The 20,493-nt window shown below is 31.3% G+C and overlaps 8 protein-coding genes across 15 annotated transcripts; 3 read left to right on the top strand and 5 right to left on the bottom strand.

The window, feature by feature from the left end:
- Window positions 1-2: 2 nt before the first annotated feature.
- On the bottom strand, window positions 3-2,217 carry LOC117213119 (RRP15-like protein). 2 transcript variants are annotated; one of them, XM_033458459.1, is made up of 6 exons: window positions 2,092-2,217; window positions 1,908-1,995; window positions 1,429-1,584; window positions 659-1,091; window positions 367-583; window positions 3-281 (listed from the first exon to the last, which is right to left on the bottom strand). In XM_033458459.1, the coding sequence occupies exons 4-6, from the start codon at window positions 1,045-1,047 to the stop codon at window positions 156-158; spliced, it is 732 nt and encodes a 243-aa protein (XP_033314350.1). In that variant the 5' UTR covers window positions 1,048-1,091; window positions 1,429-1,584; window positions 1,908-1,995; window positions 2,092-2,217; the 3' UTR covers window positions 3-155. The 2 variants fall into 2 exon arrangements, with proteins under 2 accessions (XP_033314350.1, XP_033314349.1); XM_033458458.1 differs by lacking the exon at window positions 2,092-2,217 and having other exon boundaries at window positions 1,441-1,584; window positions 1,908-2,081.
- On the top strand, window positions 2,087-6,067 carry LOC117213105 (ADP-ribosylation factor-binding protein GGA3). 2 transcript variants are annotated; one of them, XM_033458426.1, is made up of 11 exons: window positions 2,087-2,222; window positions 2,720-2,880; window positions 3,199-3,432; window positions 3,521-3,694; window positions 3,766-3,985; window positions 4,214-4,546; window positions 4,685-4,820; window positions 4,981-5,270; window positions 5,444-5,610; window positions 5,735-5,845; window positions 5,923-6,067. In XM_033458426.1, exons 1-11 carry the CDS (start codon window positions 2,186-2,188, stop codon window positions 6,013-6,015), a joined length of 1,956 nt encoding a protein of 651 aa, XP_033314317.1. In that variant the 5' UTR covers window positions 2,087-2,185; the 3' UTR covers window positions 6,016-6,067. The 2 variants fall into 2 exon arrangements, with proteins under 2 accessions (XP_033314317.1, XP_033314316.1); XM_033458425.1 differs by lacking the exon at window positions 2,087-2,222 and adding an exon at window positions 2,427-2,568.
- Window positions 6,068-6,224: 157 nt separating this feature from the next.
- LOC117213114 (target of rapamycin complex subunit lst8) lies at window positions 6,225-8,385 on the bottom strand. Its single transcript, XM_033458449.1, has 8 exons — window positions 8,032-8,385; window positions 7,799-7,951; window positions 7,620-7,681; window positions 7,346-7,496; window positions 7,031-7,233; window positions 6,798-6,940; window positions 6,565-6,720; window positions 6,225-6,533 (listed from the first exon to the last, which is right to left on the bottom strand). Exons 1-7 carry the CDS (start codon window positions 8,155-8,157, stop codon window positions 6,596-6,598), a joined length of 963 nt encoding a protein of 320 aa, XP_033314340.1. The 5' UTR covers window positions 8,158-8,385; the 3' UTR covers window positions 6,225-6,533; window positions 6,565-6,595.
- A 945-nt stretch (window positions 8,386-9,330) lies between these two features.
- On the bottom strand, window positions 9,331-12,634 carry LOC117213112 (SAP30-binding protein). Of its 4 annotated transcripts, none has more exons than XM_033458446.1 (2): window positions 12,485-12,634; window positions 9,331-11,446 (listed from the first exon to the last, which is right to left on the bottom strand). In XM_033458446.1, exon 2 carries the CDS (start codon window positions 11,264-11,266, stop codon window positions 10,274-10,276), a length of 993 nt encoding a protein of 330 aa, XP_033314337.1. In that variant the 5' UTR covers window positions 11,267-11,446; window positions 12,485-12,634; the 3' UTR covers window positions 9,331-10,273. The 4 variants fall into 4 exon arrangements, with proteins under 4 accessions (XP_033314337.1, XP_033314339.1, XP_033314336.1 ...); XM_033458448.1 differs by lacking the exon at window positions 12,485-12,634 and adding an exon at window positions 11,992-12,132; XM_033458445.1 differs by lacking the exon at window positions 12,485-12,634 and adding an exon at window positions 11,856-11,994.
- Window positions 12,635-12,845: 211 nt separating this feature from the next.
- Window positions 12,846-14,941, top strand: LOC117213106 (serine--tRNA ligase, cytoplasmic). Of its 3 annotated transcripts, none has more exons than XM_033458430.1 (6): window positions 12,846-12,969; window positions 13,085-13,530; window positions 13,610-13,894; window positions 13,969-14,190; window positions 14,266-14,522; window positions 14,633-14,941. In XM_033458430.1, exons 2-6 carry the CDS (start codon window positions 13,270-13,272, stop codon window positions 14,895-14,897), a joined length of 1,290 nt encoding a protein of 429 aa, XP_033314321.1. In that variant the 5' UTR covers window positions 12,846-12,969; window positions 13,085-13,269; the 3' UTR covers window positions 14,898-14,941. The 3 variants fall into 3 exon arrangements, with proteins under 3 accessions (XP_033314321.1, XP_033314320.1, XP_033314318.1); XM_033458427.1 differs by having other exon boundaries at window positions 12,857-12,923; XM_033458429.1 differs by having other exon boundaries at window positions 12,856-13,530.
- A 65-nt stretch (window positions 14,942-15,006) lies between these two features.
- On the bottom strand, window positions 15,007-16,952 carry LOC117213117 (dnaJ homolog subfamily C member 17). Its single transcript, XM_033458455.1, has 2 exons — window positions 16,505-16,952; window positions 15,007-16,452 (listed from the first exon to the last, which is right to left on the bottom strand). Exon 2 carries the CDS (start codon window positions 16,077-16,079, stop codon window positions 15,204-15,206), a length of 876 nt encoding a protein of 291 aa, XP_033314346.1. The 5' UTR covers window positions 16,080-16,452; window positions 16,505-16,952; the 3' UTR covers window positions 15,007-15,203.
- Window positions 16,953-17,076: 124 nt separating this feature from the next.
- LOC117213109 (2-oxoisovalerate dehydrogenase subunit alpha, mitochondrial) lies at window positions 17,077-19,236 on the top strand. The gene is made up of 8 exons (XM_033458439.1): window positions 17,077-17,263; window positions 17,336-17,545; window positions 17,635-17,830; window positions 17,905-18,066; window positions 18,217-18,361; window positions 18,448-18,651; window positions 18,740-19,003; window positions 19,105-19,236. The coding sequence occupies exons 1-8, from the start codon at window positions 17,201-17,203 to the stop codon at window positions 19,178-19,180; spliced, it is 1,320 nt and encodes a 439-aa protein (XP_033314330.1). The 5' UTR covers window positions 17,077-17,200; the 3' UTR covers window positions 19,181-19,236.
- On the bottom strand, window positions 19,223-20,291 carry LOC117213122 (39S ribosomal protein L17, mitochondrial). The gene is made up of 3 exons (XM_033458462.1): window positions 19,814-20,291; window positions 19,526-19,736; window positions 19,223-19,446 (listed from the first exon to the last, which is right to left on the bottom strand). The coding sequence occupies exons 1-3, from the start codon at window positions 20,009-20,011 to the stop codon at window positions 19,313-19,315; spliced, it is 543 nt and encodes a 180-aa protein (XP_033314353.1). The 5' UTR covers window positions 20,012-20,291; the 3' UTR covers window positions 19,223-19,312.
- Between the last annotated feature and the right edge of the window lie 202 nt (window positions 20,292-20,493).

Genomic DNA, 20,493 nt, shown 5'->3' with positions numbered 1-20,493 from the left:
TGTTAAAATAGAGGTAAAATTTTACTCGTAATAATTTAATTAAAGGATACTCTTTAATCGTCATCATGAATCGACGAGTGATAGTAGCATACCTTTAAATTAATTTTGCACGAATCATTTCTCACATATGTATCGGTATTTTATATTTTTACAATTTAATTGTCACTATCTATGTCTTCAGGGGCCGAAGAATCTTCATCCATGTCTTCCCGATCCCAATCCTTCAATTTCGTTCCCATTACAAAATCATCTCTCAGCACATTCCAAATTTCCTTCTCCTTCTATATGAGATATATATATATTATCGTTTTTTCAGCATTAAATATTTGCTAATAATAATAACACTTGTCTAAGAAATACCTTTACCTGCTTTTTATGCTTTCCATTTTCTTGCGTTTCATTTTTTACATCATTATCTACTGGTATACTTTTACTTCCTCCCATAAGAACATCCAAGAATACAGTCTTATCGATATTTTTCAATACTTCATCGCGTTTTCTTTCTAATGGTCCAGCTTCTGATAATTTTTTGTTAATCTCACCTTGTTGTTGTTTAACTGCATTGAATAGTTGTACTACACCTCTACGATAAAAAATGATTATTTATTTAAAATAAACAAAAAAATTACATCCTCTATCCTTAGAGTAATTAAATTACTTTGTAGCAATCTTTTGTAATGTCCTTTCACGCTCTCTGTCCGTGATGCTTGGTTTTACTCTAATACCTAAATGTTTTTCTTTCCTCCTTTCTTTTATTCGTGGTTTTTTAACATTAGCATCTGCTTCTTCTAATTCCTCTGTTTTTATTTCCCTTTTCTCTTTCTCAATTTCAAATGACAACTTTTCTTTATCTTTTTCATCTTTCACATCGTATAACCTTTTTGCTTTTGATAAAACTATTGTTTTCCTACGTTTTGGCTTTTTTGTCCGTAGAATTTTTTGCATAGCATCTGCCCATCCGGCATTTCCACCAGCTTCACTTTTTGCATCAGTAAGCTCATCATCTTCAAATTCTTCTTCTTCTATATGCATTTTTATATGTTTCATTTTTATAGATCTGCTTGGCCTTCCTAATTCCTCTGCTTCAGATTCTGAGGGAATGATCATCACTACTGTTTTTATTATTATTACAACGTTTTTTTAATTTCATTGCAATAATATTTATGAAATATACATATCAAGTAAAGTAAAAAATATCTTTACAAAATTGACACGAACAAGAATATTTAATAATTTCTTGAAACCACAAATATTAGATTAAACATGATAGGTTATGTAAGAAGAGAATCAGAATTTAAATAAATTCTAGATATAATCTTGTGAGTTTCTCAATGGTTTTCTCATGTTTGTCTTATTATCTAACACGACTATTATTAATTAAGAAGAAAAAACCACATATTAATAAATTTGATTAAAGTCAATACTAACCCACGATCGTACCTTATGACTAAGAAACCAGGGAGAATATTTAAATAGAACTTATCTCGATTAATTCCTTACGTTCTAAACTTTCATTTGAGCTCTCCCCGAAATTAAAAAATTCTTCCTAGGAGCCGAAAAATTTGGATTTTTTAATTTTATCACCTGTTGATTGGACATAATAAAATATGTATTATATTATGTATATTTCAGACGCAAATATTTCAAGATTAAGTGATGATAACGATATAATTATTAAGATAACTGTATTTGTTTTTTCATGCTTTACAAAAATATCGGAAAATAAATATAAGGTTCTACTTAAAAGAATATTGATGACCTTAAAATCCTGTAAAAAAGAAATGATCATGAGAGAAAACTATTTCCAACGTTATATGTGGTTCCTGAAATAATGTAACTTTTTCCTGACAAATTTTTCCATACAACGATATAACAAATAAGGTAAATATTTAAGTAATCTCATTTACCTGAACCACCCTGTACATGCATATTAATCGAGGGCCAATCAACCATTTCATTACTCACGAACACGATGAAACTCTATGTATGATGAAACTGTAATGAACATTTATGAAGAATTCGTAATGTTATATTTTATTTTAATTATTATAGGTCTTTCCTATTTTTTCTATCGTGCAAGTACGTACGTACATACTAGATAACAAGATTCGAGAATTCTCGATTGAAATGTCTTTTCGTTTTCGATATTGCGTGCAACGAAGCAACATTTATTAAAGCGCCTCTCATGTCAGTTTTACAAGAACTACGAATAGAATTCCACAGTGAATTATACTTTACACTGCGAACAGCTGTTTGCCTCTAAGACTTCTCTAGACTTAATGAAATACTATTTTTTTTTTTAATATTTTCACGTAACTATAGCAGAAAAACCAAAATATAATAAGATAACAATTGTAAATGTGGAATCTCTCTTATCAAGAAATATTATATTTAATTTTAAGAGTATTGCTGTTTGCGAGGAAAAGCTCAAAATGGTATCTGTCAAATCTTTGTTCGTATTATCTATCAAATAAACACATGTAACCTAAAACGCGTGAATTTAAAGAAATTTAAAGGAAATTATAGAAATGGATGTTGTTGTTACAACAAGTTTAGAAGCCCTGATACGTAAGTTAAGATACTATATATTTATTTATTGTCTAGAAATGTCTATAGTAACAAAGACTGTCCATTTTATAGATATTCAGTTGTGGTTAATTTATTAAATATATCTTTTTTTCTTCTTTTATTTTTTCCTTCTTTCTTATCTTTTTTGTAGAAAGGGTAACAAATCCCCAAAATCAAAAACCTGATATAGCTGCAACCGAAGCATTCTGTGTGATGCTCACCAAAGAAGCAGAAGGTATTCAAATTGGCACTAAATTATTAGCACTGCGTATTCAATCATCTAACGAGACTGAAGCACTTCAAGCTCTTGCTGTAAGTTTCTTTGTCAAATTTCTGTTGCATAACAAATTCAGATGTAAAATTATTTCATTTCATATTATTTTATTTATTTAAAGTTATTCTAAAGAAAACCTGTATATATGTATGCATATATGTATACATATAGGAAGTAGAAGTCATTTTATTTTGATTGTTTTATTTGATTTATTGCTTATTGTTTAGTATTTGATACTTTTTGAATATAAATTTAAATTAAAAGATAATCTCTGGTAGTAAACCAACATACATATTGCACAAGTATAAGTTTTATCATTCTTATATGTTGTTTTTGGTTTTTAATTACTTTTACAGTTACTAGATACATGTATGAATAGATGCGGGCCGTCTTTTCACGCAGAAGTTGGTAAATTTCGTTTTTTAAATGAAATGATTCGTTTAGTTTCACCAAAGTATCTAGGTGGTAAAACGCCAGCCATGGTGCGCCAAAAAGTATTACAGTTGTTACATACATGGACAAGGGAGTATCCAAAAGAATTAAAAATTAAAGAAGCCTATGAAATGTTAAAAAAACAGGGTGTTATAGAAGTAAGTTCCATATATTATTTTTGACAGAGAGTTTAGTCTCCTTTTTTTCAATCTTTTCTTAAGATGTGAAAATTGTACATGTATTCAGGATGATTCCGTGTCTTTAAATAATGCTCAAGAGGAAGGATTGAAAGCATTAAAAACTAAGAGTACGATATTTGATGATGAAGAGAAATCTAAATTGCTGCAGAAATTGTTGCAAAGTAAAAATCCTGATGATTTACAAGCTGCAAATAGATTAATTAAAACTATGGTGAGAGAGGTAAGTGTAATATGTATTTGAAAAATTGTAAAATAGTAGTTTTGCAAAATATATCAACTACTATTTTATAGGATGAAAGAAGAGTACAATTAAATTCACGTAGGATAATGGAGCTAGAGTCTGTTCATAACAATGCAAAATTATTATCAGAAATGTTAGATTCGTATAACTGTAATGAAACTAGTACGGAAGATCTTGAATTAATGAAAGAATTATATCAGGCTTGCGAACGATTAAAACCAATTGTGCTCAGATTAGCAAATGAAACCCAAGATAACGAAGGAATGCTTAGTAAGTATCTTATCGAAATTCGTTTAAAGAAATTTAACAAATACGAATTTACTTAACTTAACGAATTAACTTAATTTAACGAATTACTTTCTTTGTCTATTAAAAAATCATTTCTTCATTCAACTTTTACTAATATCAAGTTAATAACTTGAGCATAAAATGTAAAAACTTACGTTATAATTATTAGTCGGAATTTTAAAGCCGTATCATGTTTAAATAATCTAATAGGTGATGTACTTGCTGCAAGTGATGAATTGGAACAAGTATTTGAGAAGTACACCGCTATTATAGTTCATGGTAAATGTGTGAAGCCTAAAATAGACTCCGATATCAGTCCGTATTTATTAGATTTATCTTCTCCAATGGAGAATGTTCCTCTTGAAAGTGATGGTGTAAACGCAATGACCACAAATCATCAGTCAGATATGGAAGTTTTAGGAGATATCTTCAGTTCACTAGGGAAGTCTGAAGATTCAGAAATCTCTTCGGTTTCTGACGCAAATCTCTTAATGATCGAATCAGTCATGCAGCCAATTAATGTTTTACCTAAAAATAAAAAAGGTCCGTGAATGTAAAATATCTGACACATATGCTCTATCGATTGAATAACGCTGATATATTGAAAAAATCGAGCGTTTTTAATAATGAATTTGATCGATTAAATAAACGAACAAATGGTGAGTAACATTCCATTTTCAGATGAATTAATCAACACATCTGAAAAGAAAATTGACAGTAAAGCAAAAGCACTGGAGGAATTGAACGAATTGGGAGAGTCTTTGCTTAAGCAAAGCTTATCAGGCATAGTATCGAATTCACGTGTAAAGTTAGGAAGGTTGGTAAAACGTACTTATACTCTTTAATTAGTTCCATTATATACAATTACGGCGTTTAGTAGTAGTAGTAGTAAACAAACTACAAAAAATAGTAAACAAAGTATAAATCGTCCACCAAATATCAAACCTTTCAAACGTTTCAACGACCTTCCCTCGTAGCAGCAGTTCTTCACATTTTCCTAATTTGTCGGATACTACAAGTGTAAAAAACGACAAACTGTCTGATATTCATCTTAAGTTAAGCGATAACATTCCATCTCACGATGATACTAATCCTCAAACCATCGAATCTAATGCAAATGAGAAGATAGAAACGAACCGATGTAACAATCGATCAAGTGTATGGGATGCTGCTTCAATAATACCGTCGACGGAAAACTCAGTTAGTCCCGAACCGGAGATTAAACCATTGACAGACATTAACATTAGCCTTCAAGATATTAAACCAGGTAAATTGTTGTTTCCTGTTCTTTTGCATCTATTGATATTATCATAAAAGTACATTATATCTTTGCCTAAAGACAGAGTACGATGTTATACCTCTTATTCAATGCCCGATATTTAATGAGACACGTTAGTAACGGTTAAAATAAAACTGTTCGTTTTATTGTTTATTCAATAGGTATTAATCCGCCTATGACAGTAATCGAAGAGAAGAATGGTATATCTGTTGTGCTCCATTTTGCTCGGGACAATCCAAGGCAAGATGTGTTTGTCGTAGTGATTACAACAATGAGTAAGAATTTGAAGCCACTTACCAATTACTTGTTTCAAGCAGTGGTGCCAAAAGTATGTTTTTAATATTCATCTAATTACTTTTCGTCGTTCTTATTGTTCATACAACTAGCAAATCATTACAATTCAATTAATTAAATTACTAACATTTGGAACTGAAAATATTTTTCCTTTTTAGAAATGTAAATGTAGACTACAGCCACCTTCTGGAACAGGATTGCCTGGTCATAATCCATTCTTGCCTCCATCAGCAATTACTCAAATTATGCTAATTGCAAATCCTACCAAGGTAAAACAATGAAAATATTTCTTTTGTATTTGAAATATTCACTGACTTTTTTTAACCTGATATAATCCGTTTTGTAGGAAACGGTATCATTAAAGTTTATGTTAAGTTATACAATGGACAATGAAACTTTCACAGAAATGGGTGAAGTAGAAAAGTTGCCTTTCATTTAAAGTACTTAAAGTATAATTACTAAGAGTAAACTCACAAAAATGCAGGTTCCAATAGCTAAAAGGAGAATAATATATATATATATTATATATATTAACACATATTATATATATAATATGTACACACACATACACACGCGCGCGCACACACACAAACAAACAAACAAACAAACAAAATTTTCCAAAATTGGAATCATGAGAAAGTAATTTTCTCTTATGCTTTATTTCTTGAATTATAATTACAATTTTATCTTCATTATCATATTTATTATTATATTTAAAGATAAAATTAATGTTACGTAGTTACTTAAAAGTAATGTTGTGATTTATGTATACGCTTGAAAATGTGCAAATTTTAAGATCAAAAGATGGAAATGGACACATTGGAAAATCGTACGTGATAAAGTCGAAGTAACTATGATTGAAAAATAGCGGAAAGAAAAGGCACAAATAAAAGAAACAACAAAGCACGAAAATTAAATAGTTTAATATAAATTATAAGTTAAAACGACATTCCTCCTTATTATTAAATATAAATGAGAACAATATTTTATTCAAAAATTTAAACAAATGTACTGCTCGTTTAAGAAGCGGAAAGTACTTCATCACGAAATGCAAGAGCAGTAACTGCTTTTTGGTGACCCTGATATTCTCGTTCTACTACTCCTGTTGATACATTCCATAATCTTGCAACACCATCGGACGAAGCTAAATCAAGTCAAATGTTGAAATTAAATCCAAAAAAACGTGATAACAAAAGAATAAAAAAGAAAGTATGTTATTACCAGTAAATATGTATTGTGAATCTGCACTAAACGCAGCATCCCAGACCCATCGTTTTGCCTCATGTTGAAGTACTTGTACTTCCGAGAAATCTGTAGTTTTCCAAACTCGAGCAGTCTGATCAGCAGATGTAGTCACTAAAAGTCTAATCAAAAGAGACCACGAATTACAATAAATAGTACATAATTTTATATGATTTTATTATCATATTATGTATTTAATGAAATATACTTACGTAGAATCGGGGCTAAATTTGCATCGAAGTGCGTAACGTTTGTGTGCTGAAAGTTTGTGACGAGGATTAAGACGGGTAGGTTCATCGCCTACACCCCCGGTAAGTGTCCAAATATAACAGTGGCCTTTGTTGTTCACTGCTGCCATATATGTACCATCTTGATCAATCGCAACGTCTTGCACAGATGCTTCAGCTTCTGGTATCTTTACGTACAAAGAGCAATTATTTAAATAAATAAGCGTGGAATTAAAGTCAACCAAAATCGGCATGTCGCCATTACTAATAAAACAAATTATTTTCTACACTTTTTCGTACCAATTGTTCGTTATGATCCGAACGTAAATCCCACAAATGTATAACACCGCTTTGATCACCAACAATAAGTTCTGCTTGATTCGGATGCAGACAAACACAGTTTACAGGAGCTGACACTTGGAATATTCGTTGGCATTGAAAGCTACTTGACCTGTAACATTTTTGTTATTCTTTTTATTGTTATTATCATCATTATTATTACTTATTTATTATTTTCAAATTTTTTTTTTGTAGCAAACAATTAACATGGTATCTAAATCCTATTTGTATTTGCCTGAGATCCCAAATCCGTGCTGAACAGTCTTCACCACCAGTATACATCCATTTCCCCTCTTCCTAGATATAATAAACTATATTAACAATTTTAGAATAAATGCTATTACATAACTATAAGAATAATCTTACAAAATTCCAAATTTGTATTGATACCAGCAGAATATAATGATAAAATACCTGGAAACCTAAACCTGTAATATTCTTTGACACTCCTTCATAATTAATAATTGGATTTGGATTGTTCGAAACCAAGTCATACATCCTTATATGTTGATATCCGGCAGCAGCTATTAGATATTTATCTGGAGTTATGTCTAAAGCATTGACTTGCTAAAAATAGCAAAGTATTAGAAGGAACAAATTTTAGACAAAATATACACATGATATTTCCATAAATATCAGAAGATTACCGAATCTGTGTGTTCTGCAGTTCGTTGGCAAACTCCTGTGTGAGGTTGCCATATTTTGATAGTATGATCATAGCCACCCGTTACAAGAATAACTTGCTCATTACTGTTAGTACCATCCACAGTCATTTGATAAAATGTAGAAATGATTAAAACTGGATCTCAATATTTTATAATTTTCTAGTAAGATTTGTATCTAGTAAGTCTTGTATCATTGCATGTTCAATCATATACAATTTATAGCTTATCCTTGGCTGTCTCAAAATACGTTGATTATAAATGAATAGTTATTCAATAAAATATACTTTTGCTATGTCTTTGTCTTTTACTTTACACCCTCTGTTTTTCCTTCCGACCGGTTAGATCGTTTGAAATACAATAATATGTATTATTAGCAGATTTTGTTTGTATTACACAACAGGTTATGTCATGAAGGGAGATTTTTGTACAACAGCTAGTAACATCTCTATGTTACCATTAATTTAACCCGTTCTCTTTTAAAGGTACAACGCGCAACAGAGAGACATTGTTTGATTTATTTGTATTTATTTTTATCTTTGTTCGTACAATAGAAACTTAAAAACTCAGCAAGATTATAAACAGAAACCATAAATGCCACTCTTCCCAAATAATATCATTATCTTATATATCATTCAATGCAATTTAAAAACATGATGTGTAAAATTTACATCCATATCAATATATATATGTATACATATAAATATAAAAAATATATTACATTATTATTATTATCATTATTACATTTTTCAAATATTTGTTGTAAACAATAACACTGGCATTTGATACTGAAAAATATTTACTTCAATTTATAAGTTGATCTTGAAATTCGTTAAAATTGAGACATGTGTTAAATAAGAAATTTCAACGATTTATCGACGTTTTATCCAAAATCATACTACAATTATGATCGAACGGATAGACAATTAGTGAAAAACATATATACCTAGATAGATCGTAAAATACAGCATCGAATTACCGCACTTGTATCCAATACTCATATTGTGTACATACGCGTTTCAATAGAGTTTGAAATAAAATGGAATTTAATTATATTTTATCTATATCTGATTATCTTCCAATATCTATTATCTATTATCTTTGCGCATCTCGGTCAATTTGTACATACAAACGTTCGCACTACGAATACACGTATTCACATATTATATATACATATAATTTAACATCTGATCTGATCTACTTGACAACCATGAAATGAAATTGACTGCATATAACTTTCATTGTGTTACTTTACTCGGGCACAGGACACTAAACATACAAATCTTTCTTATAAAAGTATCATTATAACCATTTATTTAGATTTACAAGAAACTAAGTCAATTCTAATTCTAGTTGAAATTATTTGGATGAATTTGTTCGTTACAATTATTTTTACAAATAATAATTTTTTCACTATAATTTTAATTGAAAAAGATTCAATTGATTTCTAAATTTTTCGTTATAATGGCAACACATGTTATAATGTACATATTTTACACAGTATTTTGGTATTTGTCGATTAATAAAATAAAAATACCTAAATGTTATAAATATATTCACAAAAAGAAAAGGAAATTCCCTTCATAATAAACGTTATCGTTGTATCTGTTTTTCTCCTATTACCTTTAAATCTCCTATATACCTTCCTTTTAGTCCACTAAGTAAGACACTATTAACGTGTAAAATAATGTCTCGAAAAATATCAAAATTTATCTTAAATTAAAAGTATTTCATAGAGGAAGAAAGCACAAAAAAAACTCAATATAACGGTCGATCAATACCTTATTTCTCATTTCATGAATTTCAAAATCTTCTTTTTCTAAGAAATCTTTCTTTCTTAGTTTATATTATTTCTTCTTTCCTTCTCTTGCATAATTTTCTGTATATGTGATTGAAAGCTGTCGACTTGATGCATCCTTGTCGATAATCATTCTGACAGAAGTCATACTAAGGATATACTTTCAAAACAGTTTATCCCATTATATATAAAATGAAAGGTCGATTCGGTATGTTCAACAAAACCAACAATTAAATTTGATAAATCAATCTTATGGATAACATGTATGGCTATATGAATATATGATCGCATGTTATGCGAGTCTATATTATATTCACATTTATGCGAAATCCGCTGCGATTTCCTTTTCTATATGGAACAACATTAAATGAAGGATGAACTGTTGCTTTTTCGAAAAACGTAATATTTACAAGTGATTTACAGGGTATGTTACAGTCTTTTCTTTGGTAAAGATCCAAAAGCAGATATTACCGTTGCTTTGGTGCCAGTTGCAGATGATGTTAAAGTGGTAAGAGTTGGTTGAGATAACAGCACAGTTGGCTTTATCGAGGCAGTAGCTCCAGTTGCAACTTGATCCCATTTACTTTTTCTTTTTTTAGCATCATCTTCCGTTGTACTAGAACTATTGGGTCGCTTAGCTGTACCAGAAACAATTTCGATTTTTGTTTTCTCTTTCCTAGCCTTCTCGAGTTTATCCATTTTTGCCTTTTGAACTTTGGCGAGCTCCTCGTAATATGAATCTTTACCCCACTTAAATGGATCGAATCTATCAGGAGGATAATTAGTACCCAATTCATTGATGCTACAAAATTGAACAAGTTTTTCGTAAATGGATGGATTTCTAAAATCCTTCCTTTGTTGTATAACTTTGTTCATATCCAAACCGCCGCTCTCCATTTTCCTAAAAAGTTTTGTTATCTTTTCCTGTAGTTCCACAGGACACTGTCCTGATGGCTCTGGTGGTATAACAACGCCATAGGGATCCACCTCGCTATCTGAAACTAACTGTTCTCCTTGACAAGAGGGAGAGCATTCCATAATCGAGGAGGGCCTTCCATTTTCAAAAGGCTGTCCATCGATTTGTGTTTGTACCACTCCCTCGTCATCGGAGACTATTGCATCATCAAAGTATGAAACCAATCTTTGCACCTTAGATGTCACATCTGTTACTAAGGTGGGTGCATTCGACAAATCGTTACTAGACTTGCCACCGACGTTGGGTGCAACAACGGGACTATTTGAGGCTGATGTGCCAGATTTGGGACTGGTGAAAGCCTGGGGCTGACCGACTTGGGCATTATGCGGGGCGGCCCCCTGGGGAGTGTTCGAATTCTCCTGAAGGTCGTCTTCCACCCCGTCTTCGCCCTCCGAGTCGGTATAGGTGGCCGTGAGAGATGCCAGAGCAACACTTTGTACAGACATGGTTAGTTGGCTTTGAGTGTCCGCCGTACTACCAAGCAATATTTTGTGTTGGAACTCACCGGTGTAGCGTAGAGCTGTACGCCTTTTAGTTGTAGGGCATTTATGTATGTAAATATGCCTTATATATCAACATTAACTATGCCCTGATATTTCGTTGGAATGTTTGTTACTATATCAAATCTGAAACAAGAATTTCAAACATATAATTTATTACCCAATCATCAAATTATATTCTTGAGTCAATAATAGATTATAATTCCTTATCTACTCATGGTAGATAGTTTCACCAAAGAAAGGATAAAAAAAAAAACGGCGAGAGGGAACGGAAGAAGAGGAAGTGGAGAAGGAGGCAGAGGCGAAGGAGGTAGAGGAGGAAGTGAGAAAGTAACACCAATGTTTTGTACACGCAAACGTGTTTGTCATGTGATATAAAACATGCTAAACTCAAATAGTTTTATCGATACTGTTTATAAATTATTGTTGTGCTTTATAAAAGATACACCTCGTATTTTAGATCCACCAATCAACTGACAAGCGCATCAGGTTATGTCATTAAAGATCTAAATTTCGTGCGATAGCCACAACCAACCTGACTATTTGAATCCACAATTTTTCTGCTTACACTATACCTGATTTTCCACTCATTACGTTAAACTTACGACGTCTTATTTTTCTACTAATTAATGTTTTCCTGATGAAAAGACTTGAACATTATCAATGCATACCGTCTTGTATTCTAACTTCAACCTTTTTTATGAATTTCGTTGGTGCGCATGCGCAAAATTAATAAAATACGTATACGTATTCCCAACGAATGGCTGAAGAAAACTTGAAACAAACATAATTGTGATCTATGCTAGCTACTAGCTAAATACTTATTTTCTCTATTATCATTATAAAGGTTTCCTTTTTTTTTTCCTTCCTTTAGTAAAATATATATTATAAAGTTAGGTTATCATCGCCAACTTTCATTACAGTCGTGCACAGTGCCGGCTCACAATTCTTAGATCTTTCGTATTCTCAGTGATTGCAAATGAATTACTTTTCTTTAAACTGATAATTAATAAAACATTAGCTATTAAGTACACCTTGTGATTATGAAAAATATCGGTCAAAATTAGTTGATGCTATATTGTCCTTTTTTTCGATTGACACAGTAACAATTTTATTCCTTTACATCTATCATTCATTATGTCAGAATAAAAAACGCTCATATACCTGTTTTGTAGTTTATTGCTGAATTTGGTAAATATTCAAAGAGCAGTAAATGTTATACATTGATGTAAGTTTATTATTTATTGTTTTTCAACAAAGTTATTCTCACACTTCTATACTTCTGTATTACGCTTACATAGATACTCACTTATATATAGATATTTTTGTCTTTTCACTGAAAAGTAATAAAGTTGTTTGGTGTAGTTAAAAATTATCAAAATTTAGAATTCAGGCGGCAAGAAAGGCAAGTTATTGAGCAGTAAATTCTTACATAAAATGTAATTTGAGGCATACTATGAAAGATTATTTACATATCTAAGTTTGGTACTCATTACAATTTATTTGAATGCCTCTATGTGATTATACGCGTGCGTCTATAACCAGTGTCGAATGCAAGTAACAGTTCCAGACGTTCCAGTACATCTATCGGTACAGTTCTCAAGTAAGCACTGTAAGCCACGATTATAGTATAAATGTAGTGATCGGTGGTGAGTTGGAGGATCTTGTCTCCTTGCTGACATATAGATATTCCACGTGTAATTAAATAGAAATTCAAAAGACGTTCTATAATTTCACCGCTACTAATCATGGTACTGGATTTAGAGCTGTTTCGAAAGGATAAAGGGTTTGATCCAGATAAAGTGCGAGAAAATCAAAGGAAACGTTTTAAAGATGTAAATTTAGTCGACACGGTGATCGAAAAAGATAAAATTTGGCGTCAGCTGCGACACAGAGCTGATAACTTAAATAAATTAAAAAATGTATGCAGCAAAGAGATAGGAGAGAAAATGAAAAAAAAGGAAGCAGTGGGCGGCGATGACACTGTCTCAAAGGATATTCTTGAAAACCTGGAAAATTTATTGCCTAATAACCTGAAATCGTTAACAGTTGCACAGATCAAAACTGTTCGTGGTTCCATCGACGATGCTATTCGAACAAATGATAAAGATTTAGTCTTAACCGAATTGGAAAGAAACCGTGCACTCAAAGAAATAGGAAACATATTGCATGAGTCTGTACCAATTAGCAATGACGAGGAGGAAAATAAAGTATATAATTTAATGCGAGAAATCTTCTACGTGTCGATACAAAACAATGGATACAAAAAATTGCTGCTTTTATTTTTAGGTTGAGAGAACTTGTGGAGATTGTACACAGAAAAAGAAATATTCTCATGTTGACTTAATATACATGATAGATGGTATAGATGGAGAACGTGGCACTAATGTCTCAGGGGGGCGTGGTTATTTTTTAACAGGACCAGCAGTTTTTCTGCAGCATGCGTTAATTCAATTAGCTCTCAGGCAGTTACATGTAAAAGGTTACAAACCACTTTACACGCCATTCTTTATGCGTAAGGATGTTATGCAAGAAGTAGCACAATTATCTCAATTTGATGAAGAATTATACAAGGTATAAAATTAATTAATTACACGTACAAGTACATAAATACCAACTTGATCTCGATTAAAATTTTATTCGTTTAGGTAATTGGTAAGGGTAGTGAACGCAATGACGATAAAGAAATTGAAGAAAAATATTTGATTGCTACATCTGAGCAACCGATAGCTGCGTTTCATAGAAACGAATGGATTCCTGAAAATATTTTACCAATTAAGTATGCAGGACTATCTACATGTTTTAGGCAAGAAGTTGGATCTCATGGACGTGATACTAGAGGCATTTTTAGGGTTCATCAATTTGAAAAAGTAATTGTAGCTTTAGTTTCATTTATTATATGGAACATAATATGAATTTACATATTAGATATACATGGATGGTAGGTAGAGCAATTCTGTTTAACATCACCATATGATGATAAATCTTGGCAAATGATGGAAGAAATGATTTCAAATGCAGAAGAATTTTATAAATCTTTGGAGATCCCTTATCGTATAGTAAATATAGTATCTGGTGCATTGAATAATGCTGCTTCAAAAAAACTAGACTTAGAAGCATGGTTTCCGGGATCAAGCGCTTTTCGCGAACTCGTCTCATGTAGCAACTGCTTAGATTATCAAGCAAGACGTTTACTGGTCAGGTAATAAGCAAAACATAATAAAGTTGAATACTACAACATATTTTATTTTATTATTATTATTGTTATTATCGCATTTTCTGTAAGTGAAGTATCCTATTGATGTGTTTTAGATATGGTCAAACCAAGAAGATGAATGCTAATACAGATTACGTTCATATGTTAAATGCAACTATGTGTGCGGTTACTCGCGTCATATGTGCAATTTTGGAAGTACATCAAACAGATACTTCTGTTAAAGTACCAAAGGTTCTTGCACAATTTATGCCAACAGAATACGAGTATGAAATTCCGTTTGTTAAACCAGCACCTATCGATGAAACAGAAGTAAAAAAACAAAAAAAGCAAAAGGAACGAAAGGATGTTATCTGCACTTAAATAATTATAATGAATTTAGTTACAGTCTAAGTGCTATAAGTCTCGGATCCAATATGCTTATAAAATAGAATAATTGTTTGTTACAATTGACAAATAAATTTCCCATAAATGTATTAGAATATCTGTAAAACTTTTGTGTATAAATTTTATTACTTATTTTAACGATATAGATATATACAATATGCTTCAATATCTTTCAGTCCATATTCCATATGTCTATAATATAATTTTGCTATTCAGGTGCAAGTTGTAACAATTTGCATAATAAAAACTTAAGAACAGTATAATCAACATAAAAATATTTAATCAAGTGCTTTCCATCGTGTCCTGTTTTCCTATAGATCTTTTTCTTTCTTCAGCTTTCTTTAAATTATTCAATACAGAATGTTCAAATTGTTCAATATCAAACATACTTTGATCTACCATGTGCTTCGTAAAATTACCATCATTATAAGCAGTTTCTGTGGCAGAAATGTTTGATTTTTCCTCTTTGTCCCATAACTTCTGAAGTTTAAGTGGATATTGAGCTAAACCAATTTCATAGTTTAGAGCCATTTCAGCATCGCTTCTTTTTTGATACTCTACTAATGCCCTGCCTTCTCTTGTGGAGGAAATAACAAGAGCAATTATTTTCCCATACTTTGAGAAAATTCTATATAACGTATTATAGTCATATCCGTCATTGTTGGTCTGATCTTTATGAGACTTCCATTTCACTTTTAATCTATAAGAATCACTGTTAGTTTCTGATTCTTTGTAAACTACTTTTGATTGTTTTTCAATGTGTCTATTCATAAGTGCTATTTCTTCCTGTACTTGCTTTGATCCTTCTTTTCGCAATCGCTCTATCTCAGCCTGTAATTTCTCATTATCTGTATTCAAAGACTTTTCAGCAAATTCCCGTGCTTCCAAATCTTCTTTCAATTTTTTGCGTTTTAAATCAAATTCTTTGGCACGTAATTTTTGTTGATACTTAGCATTAATAACTTTGTCATAAGCTGCCCGAGCAGATGTATCAATAAGAATCTCCAAGGCTCGTGATAATTCATGAAATAATTCAGCTGCTTTTGGATTATCTGGATTTTTGTCAGGATGGCAACACAGAGCTTTCTTACGATATGCTTTCTTAATTTCTTGAACAGAAGCTGTTCTTTCTATACCAATTAATTCATACAGATCCATCTTCTGTTTTTATATATGTTTATATATTAGACACTGTGTAGGCTCGATGCACACGAGCGACGTGATCTCACTACGATATCCGAACAGAGCTTTTCCAAAGACGGTCTTCTAAACAAATTTGGATGGAAATTTGGATAAATACCTGAAAACTGAAAGCATTAACGAAATCACGATCGTATACATAGGTCTGGAAACTCCAGTAGAGGGGTAATTGCTTTTAATATCGGGAGTTGTTATATCGTAACAGAGAGGAAATGAGAGTACTGAGCCCGTAATTCTAATTGTTTTACAGTACAGGTGCTGCACCCTGCGGCCAAGTGCTGAGGAAAACGTTAGCATGTACAATAAGTTATAAGTTAGCATATACAAGAACCCTTAAAATTAGGAATCTGCCCTATTTGTTTACAATTTACATATACAAAAACCTATATATTTAAGCTTAAGGTTAGGGATCTACCCTGTTTGGTTGCATGCTAGCACATACAAGAACCTATTGAGTTCCATATTATCAGAATCTATTTCTCGTTTGTGGTATTATATATCACTTTCTTCGTATACGTAATGGATGGGCGGCCGTTGCGTTTTTCATCTTCCAGATTAAAATTACCAGTTCTAAACCTCCTAAACCAACTACGAACTGTCTGAACACTTGTAGTACCACTCCCATACACGATGTAAATCCCGGTTTCGATATCACTGTTGCCTTTTTTAAAACAATACAGCGTTATAAGTCGGATATGCTTTTTCTTTTACGCTTTAAGACTTCAATGCAAACGAAATGTATTCTACGACAGTTAGAAGGCGACTGAAGGTAAAGACCACAACATTTGACAGATTAGGTTTCATGTTTGCATAAACATTAGATACAGCAACTACGTGCAGACAACGAAAGACAACCTAATAATTGGGACAAAAGGAAATTTCCTCACTGATACTAATAGTATTAGTGCATATGAAGTACTAGTGTCTCTCTTTCCCCCTCCTCGCTATTCATGCGCACGCGTGTACCTTGTACACAACACTGTTACATAAATTTTAAAATGAAAACAAGATAATCAGTATTGCCAGTAATCATCGTGACAAAGACTTGAATATTGCCAAATATAATTGTTCGTATAGCAATGATTAAAAAGGTCTTTTTCAAATACGGGAAACGAATATATTTTAAAAATGCATTACAGCAGGTAAGTATAGAAAACATTAGAAATAGTACAAAAGTGAAATTAAGTTTAATCTTTCCTGTTCCATGAATTTAGGTACAATGGGTACAACAGTACTGTACCAATAAGACTACTAATGCTAAAATTGGTTCCGTCACTGATACAAAAGACCCTTCTTTTTTAGGGATACAAACTATTTTTACTAATGAATTAAAGTTTATTGACAAGCAATGTTACAATCCTTTACCAACATTTAGAATTTTAAATTTATCACATAAACATGTACAATTACCAGAGGATCTCAAGGTTTGCATGACTAATGTTTATTAATGTTACATGCAAATAATTCTTTCTTTTTATTTTCTCAATGATATGTTTTTCTTCTAACATTTAAGTTAGATCAGGATACCATGATTAGAATGTATGATAAAATGATTACTCTGAATATAATGGACAAAATCCTATACGAATCTCAACGACAAGGACGTATATCATTTTACATGACCAATATAGGAGAAGAGGCTACTCAAATTGGTTCTGCTGCTGCTGTTACATTGGAGGACATTATATATGCTCAATATCGAGAAGCAGGTATAGAATAAAATAGTGATGTATTTAATTAATAATTAGAATTACATATCATTTATTATAAAATAATTTTATAGGTGTCTTGTTATGGCGTGGACATTCTATCATAGACTTTATGAATCAATGTTATGGTAACCACAAAGATGTTTCAAAGGGAAAGCAAATGCCTGTTCACTATGGATCAAAGAAATTGAACTTTGTTACTATTTCATCTCCTTTAACAACACAATTACCTCAAGGTATTGTTGTTTCTTACTGTTTCAAGCTATACAACAATTTCTTTAAAATTCACAACATAAGTGTCTCGTCATGATATGAGACATATATATAAAGTCATTACTAGGATATAATTCTAATTATTCTAATACTGCCATTCTAATCATTTCTAGCTGTAGGTACAGCATACGCACTTAAACTATCTAAAAAGAATGCATGTGTAGTTTGTTACTTTGGTGAAGGTGCTGCTAGCGAAGGGGATGCTCATGCAGCCTTCAATTTTGCTGCAACTTTGGAGTGTCCAATCATTTTTATATGGTAAAGTTAACTGTCCATTATATGCAAAAACATGAAGGTGCATTAAACATATGTTTAAAAAACTGTTTCACATCATCTGTTTCTAGTCGTAATAATGGTTATGCAATCTCAACTCCTACTCGAGAACAGTTTAAAGGTGATGGGATTGCGGCAAGAGGACCAGCATATGGTATATCAACAATCCGTGTAGATGGTAATGATGTTCTTGCTATGTATTATGCAACAAAAGCTGCTCGCGAATTATGCATTAAAAAAGGGAAACCATTTTTAATTGAAGCTATGACTTATCGGTATACAAAAGCATTTTTCTGTACATATTAATTTTTTAAAACATCCCATGTTACATAGTTTCCCCCTTTTTCTTGACATATATTTCAGAATCGGTCACCACAGTACTTCCGATGACAGTACTGCATATCGATCAAATGATGAAATAGAGCATTGGAATCATTATACACCAATAACCAGGTATCATAATTATCTGGAATCGATCGGTTTGTGGTGTGAACAACAAGATAAGGAATTAAAGAAACGCATAAAAAATTCTGTTTTACTTGCTTTTGCGGAAGCAGAAAAGGAACTTAAACCATGCTGGAAAGAATTATTCACGGACGTATATCACACAATGCCAAAGCATATTAGGTTTGTTTGAAAACATTAAACTAATAACATTATCCTTCAAAATATTTTATAAACGAATTTTTGAAATTTCTTTAATTACTAATGCATCTTTTTAATTTCAGTAAACAAATGCATTCTATGGAGGAACATGTTATGGAATTTCACAAACATTATCCATTGCACCTTTTTGAACGATAATAACAACAATAATCAATTTAATAATCAAATTCAACAAAATAATAACAGCAGATTAAATCAATTGTATTTACTAATTTATATTGATATTGCATATTTTTTATATCATTTAATAATAAAACATTTACATACTCTCTAAAACTTCATGTTAGCAGCTATTTCTTTATACTTTTCCATTCTGTACTCTTTTCTAGCTGCATCCAGTAATAAATTGTGAAGTAAATTATGTTGATATGGGTTGACTTGTTCTATAGCGGGATATACATTCCCTATAATTACAATTAATATTAATTTCAGCTGTGACTTTCTTTAAATTTGTAAATAAATAAAATTTGTTATAAAACACACCTTTCAATTCCAAAACAGCCCTTTTATATGCATAGCCTGGATATATATATGGTGCATTATGAAGTTTTGTAAATGAAGTTGTATAGTCTTGATATCTTGGTACAAGAACCTTAAAAAGTTTATGGATAAGTTGTTTTTCTATTATCCAGAACTTTGCAAGTTCCATTGTTTCTATATGTTGAGGACCATGACGTAACGCTTCTGATATTAACTATAATCGAGACAAAATATTAAAGATATAATATTAAACATATAACGCGCATCGAGAACAGTTTACATGATACTCACTCGTTCAACATAACCTCTTGTCTCATCTGCCCTTGCATAATTTAACTCAATCCTTTCATATTTAATTACAGCAGTTAATGTTTTTTTAATTTTTCGCAATCTTCCTTCTGAACCATCTATATTCTTTAATTTGCGTGGTTTTGATCCAACATTGTACCTTAACCTAGAAACTAGCTTATCAATCTTCGCCTGATTCATTTTTACTATTTATATTGAATGGTAGTCTTTACTATTTATCCGTAATGTTTTTAAATTAATGTATTGTATGTTGCTATAAAGGCTATTATACACTTTTTTCGTAGTTAATCTTATGAAATTTCTTTAATATCGAGGAAAATTCTTTGTGATCTTTACATCACGTCGTGTTTCTGTTTTAATCAATCATACTACAGATTTCAATTAAATTTTATTTTATGAAAAAACGTGTTGAAATCAACTTAAAATTGACCAATATTTATCACTGATCGTCCTGTTGAATTTTAATATTGCCTTACATTACTAAATTTTAATTCGACAAAACTAAAAAATTGTAAATAAATTATAAGCGAAAGCATAAGAATAGAGAGAAATTTCTAAAATACCGTTAATATTTGTGTTGTCACTGATATATATATTGCATTGCATACACATATAAAATCAAAACATAAAATTTAAAAATTGATTTTGTAGTATATAATAGC

This window comes from Bombus bifarius, unplaced genomic scaffold, assembly GCF_011952205.1.
Source record: "Bombus bifarius isolate JDL3187 unplaced genomic scaffold, Bbif_JDL3187 scf7180000008494, whole genome shotgun sequence".
Lineage (NCBI taxonomy): Eukaryota > Metazoa > Arthropoda > Insecta > Hymenoptera > Apidae > Bombus > Bombus bifarius.
The sequence above is the reverse complement of the archived record's forward strand: the minus strand, read 5'-3'. Positions and strand labels throughout refer to the sequence as shown.